This window comes from Falco rusticolus, chromosome 9 (genome assembly GCF_015220075.1).
Source record: "Falco rusticolus isolate bFalRus1 chromosome 9, bFalRus1.pri, whole genome shotgun sequence".
NCBI classification, from domain to species: Eukaryota; Metazoa; Chordata; class Aves; order Falconiformes; family Falconidae; genus Falco; species Falco rusticolus.
The window spans coordinates 48,749,387-48,768,839 of record NC_051195.1 but is presented as its reverse complement, the minus strand read 5'-3'; the positions used below and the strand labels follow the sequence as shown (position 1 = coordinate 48,768,839).

At 56.3% G+C, this 19,453-nt stretch overlaps 1 protein-coding gene across 2 annotated transcripts in view; it reads right to left on the bottom strand.

The window, feature by feature from the left end:
• The window catches only part of RALGDS (ral guanine nucleotide dissociation stimulator), a 61,500-nt gene extending 42,499 nt beyond the window's left edge, over nucleotides 1–19,001 (bottom strand). The window contains exon 1 of one of the 2 annotated variants that reach the window (XM_037400896.1): nucleotides 18,878–19,001. In XM_037400896.1, coding sequence (XP_037256793.1) covers nucleotides 18,878–18,895 — 18 coding nt within the window. In that variant the 5' untranslated portion in view covers nucleotides 18,896–19,001. Of the gene's footprint in view, nucleotides 1–3,267; nucleotides 3,486–18,877 lie in introns of those variants that run through there. The other variant, XM_037400893.1, reaches the window with a different exon arrangement.
• Between the last annotated feature and the right edge of the window lie 452 nt (nucleotides 19,002–19,453).

The window sequence follows — 19,453 nt, the reverse complement described above, 5'->3', positions numbered from 1 at the left end:
CCCTGCCTGGGTCTCCGGTGTCACTGCACCCCTGTGCCCCCCCTGCAACACTCCCAGTCCTCACGGTTGCATCCCGACGCCTCTGCCACTCGGTCCCCTTGCTGCTGCAGAAGCCTGCATGGCAGCTCCCACCTGGGGAGACTGAAAACACTCGCCCAACTCCTCATCCACAAAACCAAACAGGCTCCGGACCCGAGGAAGGTTTCTGAGCACTCTGGGAGCACGGCTGGCTCGGATGCGGAGCACGGCACAGGAGCATGTGGCAGCACATGGCACAGTTCCTCTGGTAGGGGTACCAGCCATGGGGAGGGGAGGGCAGGGAGGGCTCATGGCGGGGGCTACAGGGTGCTTTGGGAAGAGAGGAGCTCAGTGATGGGGCATGATGCTCCTTTTGCAAAGGGCAGGGAGGGTCACAAAGAACCAACTTAACTGCGGCAACGCAGCCACCACCCCAGAGTACCTTTGCAAAGGGCAGCAGGGCTTGGGGCAGGTGGGGGATGTAGCTGAGACCTGCAGTGCCGGGAAAAGCTCCAACTCCCTTCCCATGAAATTGATTTGTTTGACCCTCTCCCACCCCTGCCTCCTGCAGACCTGCCCAAGTACTCCAGCACTTGCCACGGGTCAGGAAGGCAGCGCTGGGCCCAGGCCAGCCCGCTGTGGTGCTGTTAGCATGCTCCCGGCTTGATTTCTGGCCCCCCATCTCTCAGCAGAGCTTCCTTTGGGTGTGAGGATCCAAAGGTCCCCATGTAACACATGTTGCTACACTTTTCCCAACAAGCTGGTGCCATCTCCAAGAAAAAACAGGCAATTCATGAGCCTGGAAGTCCTGAAACAGAGGGGAAAATGCCAACAGGGCTCCCTCAACCACGTCCACACAGACTGGCAAAAGTGATGGCATGAGATGAGTAGGTACCTGCACGTGGGTGTGTGTGACACACCAAACCCTGCCTGACTGGGGGGAAATCTTTCAGCTGTGAAAGAGGAGTTTCCCCATCACTCCGCAGACAGAAGTGCTGCTGGGGACTTCCCCAGTAGCATTTCCTCACCGGCTGGTGCTTTGCAGCAGAGGTAGGTGCCAGCTCTGTGGGGGCTGCTATGCCCCCAGTTTCCTGGAATGGAAAAGCAGGGGACATACTCAGCCTCGAAGCAGTGGCACATGAGCACAGAGAGGCAGCGCAATCCCTGATCTGCCTCCAGCTCACAGGTGCTGCCAGCCAATGCTCGCCCCTGGGGGTCTCATCCTGCTCTGCCCAACGCAGGAGAGGGCAGGGGATGAAAGCACCAGTGGAGCGCCAAGCTGGGACAGGTGATCATGGCTGGGAAATGCACAAGGTGCACATGCAGAGCCTCAATTTACATGGAAATGGGGATGCTAGAGACCACCAGCCCCCAGCCTGACCTCCTGGCAGTTTAACTTTCCACAGGGAAGCGCTAACATGACGGAGCTAACACCCCAGCGATGACCCAAGGGCTGGGGACACCCCAATGTGCACTGGTTGGTGCCTCACCATGACATGATTCCCAGGACTGGCTGTGACCCAGCAGCTGCCAAAGAGTCAGTAGGAATTGTTAAAAACTCAACCAACCAAAACCAGAAAGCCCAACCCTCTAACACAGTGCACGACCTCCTTAAAAAAAAGATTTTTTTCTGCAATAAACCCAGGAATATGATTAGCAAGCGGAGGTCACTTCCAAGCCACCCAGGCCAGGGCATCCCCCGTGCCAGGTCCCAGCCACTGCCCAGGTCTCCAGCTCAGGCTTTCCCCTCTGCAGGGAGGGAAGCCCCCACCTGTGTCGGGCAAACCCTGAGGGATCCCCCGCGCCGCAGGGAAATCCAGCACCAGATCGAAATACTGAGTGGGAATGGCTATCACGTAGCGTAAGCCTCGAGAAATCTGCTGCTTGAAGGTCCAGCTAAAGGAGAATAAAGCATCCAGCTGCTGGTTCGCCCACTTCATCCCCTGCTCCAGCCTCCTCCCCACGCCGGCTGCCCTCCCTCCTTCCCACACATGCTGCGGGAGGCACCTGCGCTTTCGGGGCATATTTCCCACCCCGGCACACCCTGCCAGCTCTGCAGTGGCCGTCACAGGTTTCTTCATTAGTGCAGTCGATCCCGGCAAAGCCTTGAGGTGTTTCTAAATATAGGAGGCTCCCTGCAAGTCCCCTGTCCCTGCAGAGACACTTGCAGGCTGCTGAGCTGGGGCTTCCCACCCCTGCTGAGATCCAACACCGCCCTGCAGGAAAGTCCTCCCTCTTCCCAGGGAAGCAAGGTTGAATCTGTACTGTCATTTCACCTCTTTAACCACACAGATAACGTACAAGGGAAGATAACACTAACCATGACATATCAATTGTTTGCCATCAAGAAAATCCAGATTTAAGCCTCCCCTGCAGTGACAGTATGAACACTGAACACACACAGCAAGAACATGGACTTTCCCTGCTCCAAAATCAAAGGAAGTTTTGCCTCAAATTTTAAAAGCACCTGGATCACACCCAAAATCCGTACACAGGCAGGATGCTGACCGCTCACCACCCGCCAGCTCTGGAAAGCATTGCCCCCGTTTTGGGTTCTCCAGTAGCTTTATCGCGGGGTCCGTCCTTGCACAGTCAGATTCACGGTGTATTTCTGCGAGGGGCAGAGTCGAGGTGACAGGAGAAGCCCTCCCCAGGAATCCCCTGACCCCAACACACTGGGAAACCTGCACCTCAGTGCTGCAACCAACACCGATATTTGCATCGTGGACCAAACCCTGCAGCTGGTTACAGCTGCAGCACCACAGCAGAGTGAGAGGGCAGGAGCGTGCCCACAGCCAGCAAGCCCAGGCAGGGCAGCCACCAAGGTGCGCGGAGGCAGAGCCGAGCTCTGCAGCCAGTTGCTGCCTCCCAGGTTTTCACATCCATCAGCCACCCCAGGGCAGCAGAGCCAGAACACACACAGAGCAAACACTCCCTTTTACACTGAGCTACAACACAAGTTGTCTTCCATGTAGGAAGCCTCCCCTCCTTCCCAAACTCCTCCTTTCATTTTGGTGCCTTGGATTTGGCAGATGCAAGACATGGTCTGCCTCAAAATACACCGCTTCAGAAAGGAAACAATCACATCTGGAGGTGGTGCCAGCTCTTGGCATCTTTAACTTCGCCAGAAGTTCACCACCCCCGGATGGCGCCGGGGTGGGGTCACAGCACCTCTCTGCCCCTTGCACACCCACCCACCCCGTCCCTGGAGCCAAAAACGGGCTGGCAGCTTGCTTGCCTTCTACTTACATCATCATCCTGCACGCTCAGGGGGATATCCAACATGCACATCTGCACAGGCTGCACCAGTGCCTTCTGCACATTGAACAAAGGTTTTGCCTCCATCTTCCCGGGGATGGAGGGGCTGCTCATTCTTCTCTGTCTCCTCCGCCGCTCCTCTTCCAGGAGCGGGTCCAGCCCAGGCAGTGAAACAAATTGGAGATCTCTCCCTGCTCAATTTTGTCAGCACATCTTGCCAACAGCTGCTGCTTCTGCTGCTCTAAGAGGTCTTATTTCCTTCCTTGCAAATCAAAGAGCTGCGAGGAGCTGCACCAAGAGGCTGTGTGTGCGCGTGTGTGAGCAAGTGCGTCTGTGTGTGTGCATGTGTGTAGCTGGCGATGTTCCTGAGATCGGTGAAACAGCCCTCTGCAAGCATGCCACGGCACGCTGCCTTCCCCCAGCCTCTCCTTTCTTTCAGGGCAATCTCGGTGCTGGCTCTAGCTGCTGCTTTGCACTGGCGTGAGGTTTTCAGCCTCATCTACATGCATGGCACTCGCAAACCCCGTGCATTGTCTCAGAGACACAACAGGTTCTGCCTGCTGTTGATTTCTGATTATGACCAAATTGTGTCTGCAGCAGCTACAGCATTTCCCTCTGGCTGTTGTGGCAGGCAAACAAGCAGAGCTGGAAGGATGAGAGGGTGTGAGACAGAGAGCGTGAATGATTGGAGCTGGAGCCTCCCCTTTTCTTTCCTTCTCTTCTTCCATCCCTGCTTTCCATTGTCAGAGGCAGTTTCAGCTCAGTGCCTTCCTGTACTCCGAGGACCACAGCAAGGCTTAAATAATTCACATCCAGAGTGCTTGGGAACCTTATGGCACTGAAAATGCAGCATGGCACTAAAAGACAGTGAATATTGGTGATCATTTTGTTTGCAGGTCAATTCCGTGTGGAAAGTTTTGCCCAGGTGAGTATGGCACCAGCTGCCTTTTCCACCAGAAAGAGCCCGTGACTCCAAAACAGAGTTTTGCTAGAGGGAGTATGGCACAAAATGGGGTGGTTGTGCTACAAAGAGCATCTCCCTACAGAATTTGCACCAACAGTAGCAGTAGTGTGAGTCAACATGGAGCAATATGTATATCACCTACATACACGTACCACACAGATGTTATTGCTCTCACAAACAAGAATAAACCTGGGGTCAAGCCCATGACCCTCATCAGCTGCAGGAACAGGCGCAGTGACTGGGGGAAACACCCAGGGTGTCTCTTCAGGGAGGGAAGAGGGGGGGGAGCAGTTTTGGTGGGTGCATCAAGCTGCACGCAGCAAGCACAGTCACTGGGGCAGCTAAGCACCCATCAGATGGGCATGTGAAATGACGGGGCCAAATCAATCAAAAAGTCCCCATCGCCCTCAAAAAGGAGTTTATGTCCTTACAGCTGCCCTTCTTGCTGGGGCCGGCGGGGGTGCTGAATAGGGTGAGCAGACCCTGCTGCAGGCAGGCGTTTCTGGGTGCTTTCCCATGGCTGCAGGCAGCAGCGGGTCCCACTCTGGGGCTGCCCCTTGTCGCACGAGGGCAAAGGTCCTGGACGATGCAGCCCTGCCCCGGCTTTCCCAAACCCAGCTGCTGCCTGAGGCCACAAGCCCAGCCTGCGGCACGCCTGGGTTTCAGGGGAGAACCGAGGAGCCCCGCTGAGCCGAGCATTCCTGCAGCGTGAGGTAAGCTGGGCTTGGAGCCCTGCTCAGCACCCAGCCAGCACCAGCCCCACTCCCTCCTGGCCTCCGTGGCTGGGCTGAGTCATTCACACAGGAGCCAGAGCCAGCCAAGACGCTGGGGTTAGATGGGTCTCACACACAAGGACCCTTGGTGTCGCTCCCAGTCAGAGCTGGACACCTTCCCAGCACACTGGGGCAGAGCGTGGGACTGCAGCAGGATCCAGCTCACCATTCCCGAGAGAAATGCAGGGGTGAGAAAACCAGTGCTTACATGCTGCGGGAATGGGAACTAATGGACAAGCCTGGAACGAGAACAGATAGCAATAAACCCACCATAAAATAAGTTTCAACTGGAAATTAGACAGGTTTTTGAACCACCATATGGCTGAGATGAGCAGCCGCAAGGACACAGAGGGCAGCACCGCACCAGCCCTGGCAACGGCTTCGCAGGGGAGGAGAGGTCACAGCACACGGACAAAGCAGTATTTCCAGGGCGGTCTCCCAACTCCCAGCTGACAGCATTTTGGCAACTGTCTGGCTCTTTTCATCACAGACAGGTAGTGCCACAGCCCAGGAAACACCCTGGCATGGCCAGTTGCTGTCTTTCTACGCACACGATGTCTTGGTGACAATACAATATGCGCTCCCACAGAGGACGGTCCCACATTTCACACTGCTGTCACCAGCAACAAAACCTGCCCCCAGCATGGGCCGTACCCACAGCTCTGGTTCCAGGAAAGGTGATTCAAACCTGGCCTTCAGCCCCAGCTCAGGTAAATCATCTCCCTGCAACAAAAGATTGGCAGAGCGCGCCTTTCCAACAACAACTTTCCAGTAACAAGCTGGGCTTGGTCAGCTGGGATTGCACCTTCCAGCAGGCCTAAGTGACTGCACCGACATCCTGGGAAGGACACAGACATCACACTCAAGTGCCAGTCTCCAAGGGCTACCACCCCCAGGAATCCACTTATCCTGTCCAGCAGCTAATCTTTACCACAAGAACAGGAGTCTTTGCAAAGGTAGTGTGAAGGTGTAGGAGTCGCATCATCTGCTGGTGTTCCAGTTTGTGGTGTGCCCCTGGATTTCATGGTAACAGCAAGGGACAGATGGCAGAGGCTGCTACGCCAGAGCATAGGCTTCTGGCAGGGGCTCAGTCTGCTCTGCTGGTCCCCAGAGCCCAGCAACCTCCCACCAGGCAGCCGTGAAGATGCCAAAGGGATAACCCTTCTGGAAAAGTCGCGCAGCATGCAGGCAGACTGTGAAGGAAAGCAAAACTGCAAGTGCAGAGTCCCAGGAGAGATGCCAGGCAGAGCAGCAGCAAAGAGTCTGGACAAAGAAACGGCCGTTCTGGAGAACTGTCTCAATCCAACAGGAACGGGACACAGTGGGTGGGGGCTGAAGGGACACGGGAGCTGCTGTGCATGGAAGGCTTCAGCCAAAGGTAACCAGGCAGACGTCATGGGCACTCACACAGTCCCGGAGGCAGTGTGGGACCTTCCCCTGCTCACCAGCGGCCAGCTTGTGCATGTCCACCCACCTGTCTCCCCGCACACCTGCATAAGTCACTGGGGAACGTAATGGTCCTTCAACAGAAACCAGCAAAGTAGTTTCAATTTCCCACTGGGAGATTTTTAGCAGAAGTACAAAGCAAAGATTCCCCCGGCATCAAACCAGCCCAGACATGATGATCCCACGCAGATTTCTGAACGACAGCCTCATCCTATTGCTCCTCCAGACTGGCTGGCACAAGTGGAAACTGTACTACGATCCCAGAACCTCCAGCAACAGCGGTCGAACACCTTAAACGTACCGCTGCAAGGTTAGCAGAGGAGCCATCCCCACAAGCACAGGACCAACTCACTGCTGGCACCCAACAGCAGCGTAGGGCAGCCTTGCAGGGGGTGGAGGAGAAATCTCTCCCAGTATCACCGTACCCCAGCGGCTACTTCTGGCAGACCGAGAAACCCCAGCACAGCCACTGATGCTTCCCCATTACATTTTGTAGTGGACATCTTGTTTTCTACAGATCCAGCTGAGCAGATAAAGCCCATCATGAGACCTCACTGCTTAGCAACAATTACTGGAAAAACACTGTTTTCCAGTAACAGTCCTGGCAGGAACAGAGCAACTGCAGGGCAATTAAACAGCGATCCCTATGCTGGGTGCATCCTGCTCCCGACTGCTTTGCTGCTGCCCCAGGGAGAGACTGACTCCTGCATCCATCCCTTAAGGTCTGAACAGCCTCCACTACCCTACAAGCACATCATTTTGGGCACACCGTGATGGGCCACGACTGAATCTCTGCATAGGTGGATGCAGGTTTCAGTGACATACTCATGCACAGGATGGTCTTAGTACCCAGCACAGCTGCAATGGTGTAAACACTTGGAATACTCCAAGAACTGATGACCAACCTCTCCCACCATGGTGGTCATTCCTTATGCCAAGTGACTCACGAGGACAAAGGCCCACCTAAGGAAGGCTGACTGCAGTGCTTGATGCAGTCAGGCATCAAAGACTTCCACAAAATTAAAGAAACTCCACAGAAATAACAATGGCGAGTTTGTTTTTCAAAGGAAATTGCAACTCCATGTATTGTCTGCCAGCCCAAACATCACGGCATCCTGCACATGCACGAGAACGCTGCACTTGAGAGAAATGACACAAAACCAACTGGTTTATTTTCACTGCATGAGGCTGCTAGAAAGGCAAAGAGGAAACAAAGCAGCATGACGAGTGAAAGGCAAATGGAAAATCCCAACAGTTCTTCCCCTTTGATACTTACCGGTAATAGAAAAAGGAAATCGGCTTTCAAAAACACAGAAATCCCAACCTGATATCATGCCTCTGAAGAACTCTGGCATTTACAAAAAGCCTAGAGGTAGATTTAGAGAGGCAGATACAGGCACAGGCATGACGGTGGATGCCTAGCGGGACTTCCAGGAGACCATGAGCTGGTAGAATACCTATTTTTCAGTGAAAATCCAAGACACTTTGATATTTAAGCTCATGGGTGCTTCTGTATATCTCACTTGAAATTTGTCTGTCTTGTCGCAAATGAGCTAGTAGAACAAATCCCATGGAGTTGTATCTGCACCCTTGTTTTCAGCCATTTATTTGAAGAGGCCACCCTTGTTCCCTCAAAGTTGCTCCTGACAGCAGCCACAGCCCGTGCGGCACCTCATGTCTCTGGAAAGCCTGTCTGGCATTCAGCATCCTGAGCTGAATAAATTCCCATGCTCCCCAGAATAGATACATATGCAAAATTAATTTGCAATCAAGCCCGTGCGAAGCATGAGACAGCCTTGTAATAGGTGCAGAGCTGCAATTACCAATGCAAACTGAAAGCCAACAAGCATTAAAGCGGGGGGGGGGGGGGGGGGTGGGGAGAGGGGGGAACCAATTAGTTTTCTTGGGATTCCTCCACACATTTGCCACTTGAGGGATTTCAATTTCCACGCTCCCCTGCGGCTGACAGTGCACCCTGGCAGCCATCATGTCCCCATGGGGAGGGGATGGGGATGCTTCCCCACGGCTTCCCCATAGCCTCCCCCTCTGTGGTCCCTGATGCGGCTGTGCTGGACCGGTCTCCATGGAGACTGTCACTGCAGCAACAGAGACCAGAGGTGCAGCTCAGGGGGCTGTGAGAGGATGCAAGAGGATGCAAACGAGACTGAGGACCACCTCTCCCCCATAGGAAAGGGGCTGTCAGGTACCCACCCCGCCACCCCCCTTCTGCTTCTGAGGCTGCTTCCCTGCATTGGCAGGATAAAAGGGCTCTGCTGCTTGTGATCCATCTGCCTCGTCCCGTGCTGAAAGCACTTTATCCTATTGAAATCAGTCCCATGGGAGACAGTAATACTGAGCTGTCATGGCGGGTACAGCATCGGGAAGGAGCAGTGCTCAAGGCTGTCATGGCAACAGTTTATCGAGTTTCTGTAATGGCCCTCCCCCAGAGATCGGGACACCAATGCAGCAGCCCCAGGTGCACACAGCTGGGGAGCCCAGGGTGGAGGAAGGACCTGTTGTCCCTAGACAGATGTCACAGAGCAGCCCCCCACTCCCTTCTGCCCTGAGGGGCACCAGCACCCCGCACCACCACACTGCAGGAGAGCGCAGAGGTGGGCAGTCACCATATGACCCCCTGCAGTTCATAGCTGCCACCGCCACCCCTTCCTCACGCACCCCAAAGCTAACCTCAGTTTCCACTAGGCTGAGCCCTTTTAATGACACCTCCCTGGTGTCCCCACCCCACCCCACCGCGCTGCCGGAGAGACCCAGGTGCCGCTCTAATGTAGGGAAATCCCTGGCACAGGACCTGCACCGCTGGGATGACTGTATTCATGCTTGGGTGCCCAGCTTCCCAGGCTGGGCTCACACGGCAGGCTTGGGAGCTGCGGGCTGCAGGGGTACTGGCGTGGGAGGATGCCACAAACTGTCCTGTGCCCATCACAGCTGTTCCCTGCCAGCTCCAAACCCAAGGAAAAGCTCCATCATCTCCCAAAACACCTGCCTGTCAGGGAAGCCCGCAACACTCCAGCATGGAGAGATCTCAGGAAAGATCAGGGCCAGGAAATAAGCTCCCAAACGCCAGCACTCCCCGGCTCCCCCAAGGCCAGCTGCAGCCCGTGGGACGTGGGCACAACAGAGCTCAGTGGTCCCCGCACCAGCCCGGCAGCGTGGCCAGCTGCTTCCTGCAGCAAACAAAATCTTTGCTGGAGAGAAAGGTGCTGCAGGAAACTGAGAGCTGAGGGCACCAGCAAGTGTGACAATGCCCACTGTTAGTAACTGTGATTTCTCCGTCGGGGTTTATCCCACTCGGCAGCCAGGCCAGAGCAGCAGCCACCTGCGGCGAGAGACCAGGCTGGCAGCAAGGCCAGGGCATCTCTCCCGGGAGATGTCTGCATGCAGCCAGGCCTGTAGGCGATCGGGGGCATGCAGGTGTGATGTATAGCACAACGCAACGTCTGGAGCACTTGCCAGAGACAGAGCATCCACTAATTCACCCGCTTGGCCGAGCCTCCAGCACTGGGCAGAGCTGTTCCCTTAGCACATTTTCCAGGGTTTAGCTGAAGCTTAAACAAACCCAGAGGAGGTTCCCGCCCCCCCACCCTTGGAGCCTGCTCTCATCCACAGGACCTCATGTTATTTAAAACCCTCTCAGCTCCTCACACATACTTGAGCCTACATAACACAGGGCCAGGAGGTTATCTGTAGATCCACATCACTGTTCCATGTCACTTGGCAGACAAGGAACTGTGGGCTCAGAGAGATAAGAGACAGCTCAGAGGTTTCCAGCCCTATGCACTAAACCAAAGGTTCTCCAGATCCTCCCTCTTCGTGCTGGATTTGCAGGCTAGGGGGTTTAAAGAAGCTTCCACCACATGCAGTCCCCTCTCCACCAGCCTGTGTCAGCCAGGGGGATGGGAAACACTTGTTGCACAGCCAGATTCCTGAAACAGGTTGACTTTCCTGGAAGTTTCCTTCAGGCCTCCTGTTCAGCTGCTCCCCATCTTCCTGTGAAAACAGAGGAGGGTTCGACATCGCTTTCTTGGCTGCAAGGGGAGCCAATGCCTTTTGCAGACCTCTCCCGAGAGGGATGGTCCCAGATCAGGGAGGGAGAGGCATTTCAGCCTGGAATGGCAGGGGGCAAGGACACAGCAGGGCAGGACAGACCAGACCCCAGGGCTGTCGGCTTCAGCAGACACAGCCCAGAGAGCACGGAGGCCCTTCCCTGACCTCCCCGAGGGCCGCAGCCAGACCCCAGCTTTCCCAGACCCGGCCCCCATGCAGCGCAGACGTGCAGCCCGCCCCAAAGGGGGCTGTGTTCCCCCCACCCCATCCCCAGCCAGGTCTGCAGCCCCTCAGGGACTAGAGGGCTGCTGCATTTTGGGGATGGCAAATTGTGAACTCACTTTGCTTTGCACAGATTAATGAGCCATCCTACCAACCCACCGTCTCCGGGTGATCTTAAAGCAGAGTGGAGGGTGAAGCCCCCTCAAGCATTGCAGAGCAGTGCTGCTTTTAGGCCGAGCCATGACTTTTGGCTGCAGAAAGGGAGTATGTCAGGGTTTTCCACACCAGCCCAGCAGCAGACATAGGAGCTGGGGAACACCATCCAGCACCATGTGGCTGCATCAGCATCCTCACTGCCTATGGGGTCCCAGGCATGACACCAACCAGGACCCTTGCAGCTGGAAAAACATGTGGCTGGCACCAGCAGACCGAGAAAGCACCCTCTGCATTTGCAGGAGGCCCCACCAGAGCAGCATGGGAGGTAGAACACCCTCCCTCCAGCACCATACCAGTCTCCTGCTTCACACCCAGCACAGCCATCTAGTGACATCGGATGAAACTCTGCCCTGGAGGCCCACCATTGATTTCCGTTGCCTAACGACAGGAAAGCTTTATAATCCTATTAACTAAACACCCTTTCAAGCAGCACTGGGAACAGCGCAAAGGGGAGTTGTATAAGCAGTTAAAGCCCCACCGGTGCAGCTCCCAGCTCTGATAGGTGCTGGGTGAATTCCCCAAAAGCCGGGCTGCAACACCCACAGTGGCAGCTGCGGTGTCGGCGGTGGCCCCCGCAGAGCTGGATCCTACAAAGAAACACATCCTTTGGCTGCAGGTCTCTGGCCAGAGGGCAAAGGAGCTAGGAAGCCTTGCACAGGAAAATAGTGCCCACACATGCAAACTTGCAAGACTTGGCCCCTGAAATACTGACAAATACCATTGCGTTTCAATCTCTTCCTAATCACCACCACCCTGGTTGTACTTATAGATGTTTCCCAGCAAAAGCTACACTGCTGTGGCCAAAATATATGAACATTTCATGGAAGAACATGAATTTCATTGCAGCTTCCTAAGGAGAAAGGATACATTTCAGAATACTTATATTCACAAAATGTTTTAAGATTGCATCCCTCCCCCCTAGTTTGCATTACTGGCGCAGGGGGTTAAAAAAATATTAAGTCAGCTTGTGGAGGATGTAAAATTCCAGTTTCCCACCCACCCCCAGGTACCACAGTGCCACGCTGAATTTCCACGCAAGGGCAAGAAGACTCGGTGCTCTGGTGAGCTCCAAGAAAATGCTGCTGAGCCACGTGCAGGGCCCGAGGCTGGAGCAGCTGTGAGTACTGTGGCCAGACCTCCCACCAAGTGCCACAGGAGGGGCTGTGCCACGGCACAAAATATGGATGCCTGGCTGATGCCTCATCCAACTCAAATCCCTTTGAGTCCAGGTCCCTTCCAAATGGCATGGTCAGGATATCTGCAGTGGTTAGCCCGAGGAGGAGGGTCTGTGCTGTGACAGGAGGGAGATAAATGCCTTTCCACAGGCAGAAATGCACCTTCCCCATACTGTGGAAGCATATATCAGTCATCTCCCCTCCCTTTCAATTAGTTATTCACACAGCAGTGCAAATTGCCGGGTCTAATATTTTCCATGATGGGTTATGAATGCAGAAGCACAGGATGGGTTCTTTTGTCAGGGGACACAATGCTGCAGGCATCCCCATCAGTGCCACGTGCAGTGACGGAGCAGGAGGCCAGGCACAGCTCTCAAACAAAATCCTTCCTCCTTTTAGTGCTTCTCCCACTGCAGGCAAAATAAACTACCCTCCATGAGCACTGGGGAAGGAGCCTTTTCCAGCTCCCCCGTAGTGGAACAAAGCTGCGGGGCCACAGGCTCTGGCTTGCAAACCCATCACACCTTGTTATTTTGGTGCCACCAAGGACAGCACAGCCACCAGAAGTGCCTGCCTGTCACCATGGAAATGCTGAATGGGAGGGTTTGAAGCCTGCTGTGACTTTCAACCTCTGCCAAGCAAAACAGAGCCCTTAAACACCCACAAGCCCTGAGCGTTTGCATGAGGAACAGACTTCTACTCCCCTTGACCTGCTGGGCATGAGGCAGTTAACCTGGGACCTCTCCCAGAGAAAAAGAACAGACCCCACTGTTCCTCCAGCCTCCGAACAGTCACAGCTCAGCCTCCTCCCTCAGCTGCCCCTGTCCCGGACCAGCTGCCCTCTCCCAGTGTGCACCCACCAGATCTGCCCCGCAGACACGCCACAGCACAGGCAGCAGCGGTTTTCTGGGTCTGCACAGCCAAAGCTTTTGCACACCACGACCAGCACTGCCATGGGAAGACACCTCCATCCCTTCCCAGCAGACCTGACCGCTGGTCCTCCCCCTGGGGCTGCTCAACCTCCTTGGAAAAGAGCTAGAAAGCAGGCAAGGGTTGGCCATATTCCTGCTCCCTGTAATTCTGAGCAGGGTATGCAGCAGAGCCATCCCGACCAGAGTGTTTCCGCCTGCCCTGGACCTTGCCGTGACACTCTGGCCGCCTATTGCTGTTTCTCATGCCGGTGGCGTCTGTTCCCCAGGGAGGCGGAGAGCCACGACCGTATGGGACACAGGGCCAAGAGGGACAGGCAGGAAACACACGGTGGGAAATCCGCTGTGAGATGGAGGCAGCAGGGCCAAAAGAGCAGAGCAGCTGTCAAAGATTTCAAAGGGGCCTACGGCCTGCCTGTGAGATGACCCCAACCTCCCCAGCCCGTGCCGACAGCCTGCATGGAGCCAGGCAGGCTCCTTCGGCACTGAACGTGGCCTCTGCAGTGTTTGCTTCCTGCCTTCAGGCTCGGCAGGGTGTTCATAGCCAGGGAGCAGGGAACAGATTGGAACTGCACAGAGGAGAAAAGACAAAAAGGAACAGTGGACGTCCCGAGAAGCCCACAAGGGTGCAAGCCAGACACAGCTTTCAGGGTAGTATCAGCCAGCATGTGCCTTCGGGGAAGCTGCAAGCAGGTTCCCAAGGCCACACAGTGAATCCCGGCAGAGCATCACCTCTAGGCTGGGCCAGCAACCAGCACCCCAGCAGCACATCCTCCCCTCTGATAATGCCAGGAGTGTTTCTCTGTCACACAAGCAATCCCTCCTAACAGCACTGGTTACAGCAGTCTGTATCTACACCACACCTCATTTTCTCCCCCACTCCTCCCTTTCCTTTCTAAATCCTACAGGAAAGTGTGGAGCCTTATCTGGGAGGCCTTGACATCCCAGAGCTCTGGCGCCACGTCTAAAGCCTGATTTTCTCCAGATCTTACACAGGAGCAGGGCAGACCAAAGGAGGGCTTCTCCACCCTCTCTGAGCAACAGCAGGCAAGTGACCCATCGGAGCACAGCTGTGCCCCTTCCTCCCCCCCCCCCCCCCGACCCCCTCAGCCCTGCCCCTTTCCTTCCTCCCCCCCCACCTTTGAAATCTCTCTGCAGGCAGGCAGAGTGAAGGACACAGTATTGCAGCTACACCTCCTCAAGGGAACACGCGATGTTCTCCATCCCGGAGCACAGGAGGGCAGGAGCCAGCGGGGCCCACCAGAGCACCGCTCAGCAAACGCAGAGCGGGCTGTAAATCTGTGCAGAGGATGAACTCCCACTGTGCTCCCAGGCCTCCAGGGAGCGGGAACTCTGTGATCCCCTGGCACACCACCACCAAGCCGCCTTTGACGTCAGCTCATGTCTACAAACATTGTCTTTGACCCATGGCCAAAACTTGCAATGCAGGGGAATATCAACAGAGAAAGTGAATATCCATAGAGATATCCCGCAGAGCGCCTGCTCCGAGCGCGCTAGGTGACAAGGGGCCGAGGGCTGAGGGTGAATGCGCAGGCGCACCTGGCATGACTTGGGAGCCGAAAGGTCCCCAAGAAATCAAGTAATTTAAAATGCAAATCCCCAAGGAAAACAGATGGGTGAACCCTCACTCCAGGTCACTCAGGCTGGACTCTGGCAGGCCCAGCAGGAAAACCTACTAACATCTGGAGGCTCCGCCGCTGCCAGCAGATCCCGCAGCAGCTGGGGGCTGGCCCCAGGCAGAGCAAACTGCATGTTTGGGTGCTGAGCTGTCCCCCACACAGCTCTGCTCTGTCGCTGCCAGCAGCTGCCGCGGCCACTCCTGAGTGCCCGGCAGCGTGTTCCACCACACCGCCCCACGCACCTATCTCGGTCCTCCTGCACCCACACCAGCGCAGATGTGGCAGCCTGGAAAGCAGCAAAGGCCCCTCTCCCAGCCGCTGCTGATGGAAAGGTCAGGCGCTTGCCTGTTGTTTACAGAGTGCTAGGGAAAGCTGGGGGATGGGTTGACTGGTAACAGTGGGAACCAGCACAAAAGGGAGCTGTGGATCAGGGCTTTCTTTTCATACCAGGGACACGGTCATTGACATGGCCTTGCTGAGGTCTCACAGCAGCTTTGGGACTGGACCTCAGGTCTCCAAGGATGGAGCCGGCTCATATTAATCATCACCAAGAAGCTAAACAGCTTCTCCTCGGTGAGCAAGATGCAAACATCAAGCTCCGCTGAGCGGATCTGCTCCTCGCAGCAGAGCCCAGCCTGGCACGCACGTCCCTTTCCAAGAGCCAGGCGCCTGCCATGCCCCAGCTCGCGTCACCACTGCCACTTCTCAGCACTGATGAAGGCAAAAAACCCAGGCAGTAACTCATAGGGAAAACAACAGTGCCATCTGCTGCACAGCCCCACTTGGCCCCGAGCGCCCCGACAGCCGCGGCCTGCCCACGCAAGGCACTCGGGCAGGCTGGCACCGCGTCACCGTGGCGTGCAGAACGCAGCCCCAGCCAGCACCAAGCCAGGCACGGAGGCAGCAGCAAGCAGCCCTGCAGGGGGAAAGCAACCCTACCGCAGCCCTGACAGCCACCCGCAGCTGAACCACCGGGCACAGCCTCTGGTTTGCATAGAAGAGCAAAGGACGGCAGGATGGGGAGGCAGAGCAGAACGAGAGAGTGTCCCAGAGCCCATTTTGTGATTGCAGGGTGTGAAGCAAGCTCACTCGGTAAAGGCAGGCAAACAACCTCCCTCCTCCATCAGCACCCTGCAGGTGAAGCACATCTTCCAGCCTCTCTACAGGCAAGGGGAGGGGGGAAGAGGCAAACAGCCCCTAACACTTGCGGAGCCTTAGCAAGCTAGCTGACACCGTCCCCAGCATCTCCTTTGGAAAGAAATCTCAGATCCTGGCACTAGATACCATGCACTGCCAGATGCTCTTTGTCAGGGGACACCTGGTGAGAGCAGGGTCAGCCTGAGGGGGCTGAGAGCGTTTTCTCTGCACCTCCAGCCCCAGCAGCTGTGTGTAGTTGCCTGTTAGCCACCCCTGCTCCACAAGTGATTGCAGTCTGGTGGCAGGTGAAGCTGGTTCTCTGCATACACTGCCTGGAAAGCGTGCTGACATCCTCCACGAGACATGTGTTGCTATAGCAATGGGAAAGGTATCAGAAGCAAAACCGGCATTGATGGATAGTGCAGATTGCTGTTCAGATTACCATGCAAGATCAGGACCCCTGCTTCTTAAGGTCCAGGAGCCAGGCACCACGTAGGGAATGGCACAGTGAAAACACTGCAAGGAACTGAAAAAACACAACCCCAAAGATGCCCAGAATAAACAAAGTTCTGGAAAGCCCCTCCTTTCTTCACATAAAGAGCCATCTCAAAGCAAACTGACCCTGAAGATAATGAACTGCACTGAGCTACAGGATGTCAAATCAATCATTACAGTATCCCAGAGATTTATCTTGGAGCCTACAGCAGTCATTGCATCCTCTGCTCACGTCTGATCAGCCCTGTCTGCAGGCACATACACACATGCATGAGTGGGAGCTCCAGATGGAGCAGCTGAACCACACTGAGGAGGGACTTTTCATCTCTCTACCAGCTTCCTCCCAGACCCTGCTGCCAGCTGGACTCTCGTTTGCTGTCACTTGTTGCCAACTCACCCTCGTGCCCGTGGCAGAGCACCACCAAGACTTAACTCCTAGCCATTGGAGTCACTTCAGACACAGCTCCCTTCTCTGCCTCCCAGCAGATGACAGAGACACAAACAAATTCAGCTCCAGCCTTGCTTGCCTGCACTCAGGCACTCTGCGTCCTGCCCTCAGCCAGCCCCAAGACTGCTTGTCCACCATCTGTTCCCTTCTCCAGCCCAAATGGCCGGTAAAGGAGAGAGAGGGGATGAGTCTGCAGCCTCTGGGAGCTTGGTTCAGGATGGAAGCCACCTTCTGACTCACGTGCAGGTTTCGGTTTTAAAGGCTGCAGTTCACCTTTGCACATGAACCTTTGCTTTCACATGTCATGACACCCTGAACAACACACCTGCAGCAATTAGATCGGAGATGAAAAAAAGAATCTTGTTGTTTGCCCAGCTTATTTACTTTGCAGCACTCAGTTTTCCCAGTTGTTTGTGTGGGTCTTTCCCTTAGCAACCAGGGAGAGAAACATTTATGAGGCATGAAAAATGTAGTTGTACAGCCATAAGAACTGGCAGGGTGCGGCTGCAGGCACAGCTGGAAATTCCTCTTAACTAGTAGTCACAAGTGACAGGACTTCAATGAATTGCACCCCTCAAACAGCAAAATGGCTCATCCTTTTCATGCAGGACATGCAGGCAGAATCAGGACTTCTAACCTGTGCTCTCCACTGTAACACCCGCCATGCAGAATCCCAGGCTTGTAACAAATACCTCTACGTGCCTCAGTTTACCCATATATAAAATGGGACTAAGTATAAAAAGTGACATGAAGGCTAAAGTTGAGACCTTAATACAAAGCACTCTGTAGGAATGCAACCTGCATTCCCCAACATGGAAGGCAGGCTGACATCTTTTTCCAGACAGCTTTATGCCTTTAATCTTCTGGATCTCCCAGCAAGATTATGCTCCCCAGTTCACAGCCATGGTGACAGTACTCTTGTTCTTGACCCTTGGCAGGGTCAGGATCCAAACCCTGGTATTTTGGTTGCCAATCCCCTTTTCCAAAGAGATGTGCCACAATCCCACATGCATGCATGCTGGCACCAGCTCCTGCCTCACACACTTACCCCCAACAGAGCTTATTTAGCTTTTGGTTACAGGGCTAGATCAAGGCAAATGAGGCCCAGACCAAATGGACCCACTGGGTGCAGGAGGCGGCTCTGGTATGCACATTTTCCAGTCCAAAAATGGATCCCAGCCCACTTTTCCATCACAGCATCAGCCCTTCCCTTTATTCATTCTTGGGCTCCCAGGAGCCAGTATTGCCCACTTACCTTCCCACCACCCCCACAAGGGCAGCAGCACAGACCCTCCTTCCCTGGGAAGGGGTTGCGGTGGGAGAGGAACACGAGGATGAACACACTCAGAGGAGCATCAGGACCAGAGTGCCACTGGCGAGACCCCCACATGTCATGCCTTCGCTTCACCCTCCCCTGCCCCAAAAGCACCAGTGGGTTTGTGAGCGTAGAGCTTTAGTCCACCTCGGCTCAATTTGGCTTCATTTAGCCTCACAGACACACCAGGCAGGAACAAGGGCCCTCCTGGTGCCCCTTGGCCCCGGCGCTGCCTGGCAAGCTGCAGCCCCGGCTCGCTGGCACAGCACGCAGCAGCCTCGCAGCCTGCCAGCGGCCACGCAGCCCATGAACGGCTGCAGCATCGCAGTGACAGCCAGACCCTGTCCCGAACTGTCTTGCTTTCGCTCTCAATCCTTCATCTCCACTTCTGCTGGCCGCACTTACCCATTGCGCAGAGAGAAAGCGAAAAAAAACCCCCATGAGATCCACAAACACGCACGCACACCCCCGCAAAGGCTGCTTCCCCCTCGCCAAAGCTCACGCCGCAGAGCAGGGGCTGGACGGTATCCCCCTACGCCAGCCGGCAGCGAGGGACAGGCACCTGCCGACCCCCAGGACATCACCGCCAGAGCCCACCCGCTCCCCGGCACCGCACACGCGTTGGGCGCACCGCGGACTCATCCCGAGCCCCCCCCCCCCCCAAGCCGGGTGCCGGAGGGACCGAGCGCGGCTCCCCCCGCGGTTGCGCCCCGGAGCCGGGGCACCCTGGCAGCGCCCCGGGGGGACAAAGCGGGCGGGCGAAAGGCGCAGCTCACCTGAGTGTCGATCATCATGGTGCCCCGCGCATAGCCTCCGCCGGCCGCTCCGGGGCTCCGCGGGGCCGGGCTCAGCGCCCCTCCGCGCCGCCCGGCGGCCGGGCCCGCAGCGCGCCGGCCATGGGGCCCCGCCGCCCCCGGGGAGCCGCCGCCAGCGCCGAGCGCGGCCGGGAGAGCCGAGGCCGGGAGAGCCGAGCGGGGCGGCACCGCGCGGGGCGGGGGCGCCGCTGCCGGGGGGCGGGGGCCGTGCCCGGCTCCGCCCGGCCTGGCCCCCGCATCCCGGGGAGGCGCCGGCAGGTGGGTGCGCGGCGGGGGGGTGTACCCCTGCAGGTGCCGCCTCCGCCGAGTGCCCTGCGCCCCCACGCCTGCTTGGGTGCCATGGCGCGGGGCCGTAGGAACGGACCTTGCAGCGCTGGCCGGGGACGCGCGGGGGGGGGGCACTGCGCGGCTGGCGAGCTATAAATAGAGGGGAGCTTCAGGGCAGAGGAGCGGGTCATTCGGCGGGCGAGCCCCCCCGCCCCGCGGGGCACCTCTAAGGAGGTGAGCCCGGCACCCCGCCGCACTGGGGCCGTGCCG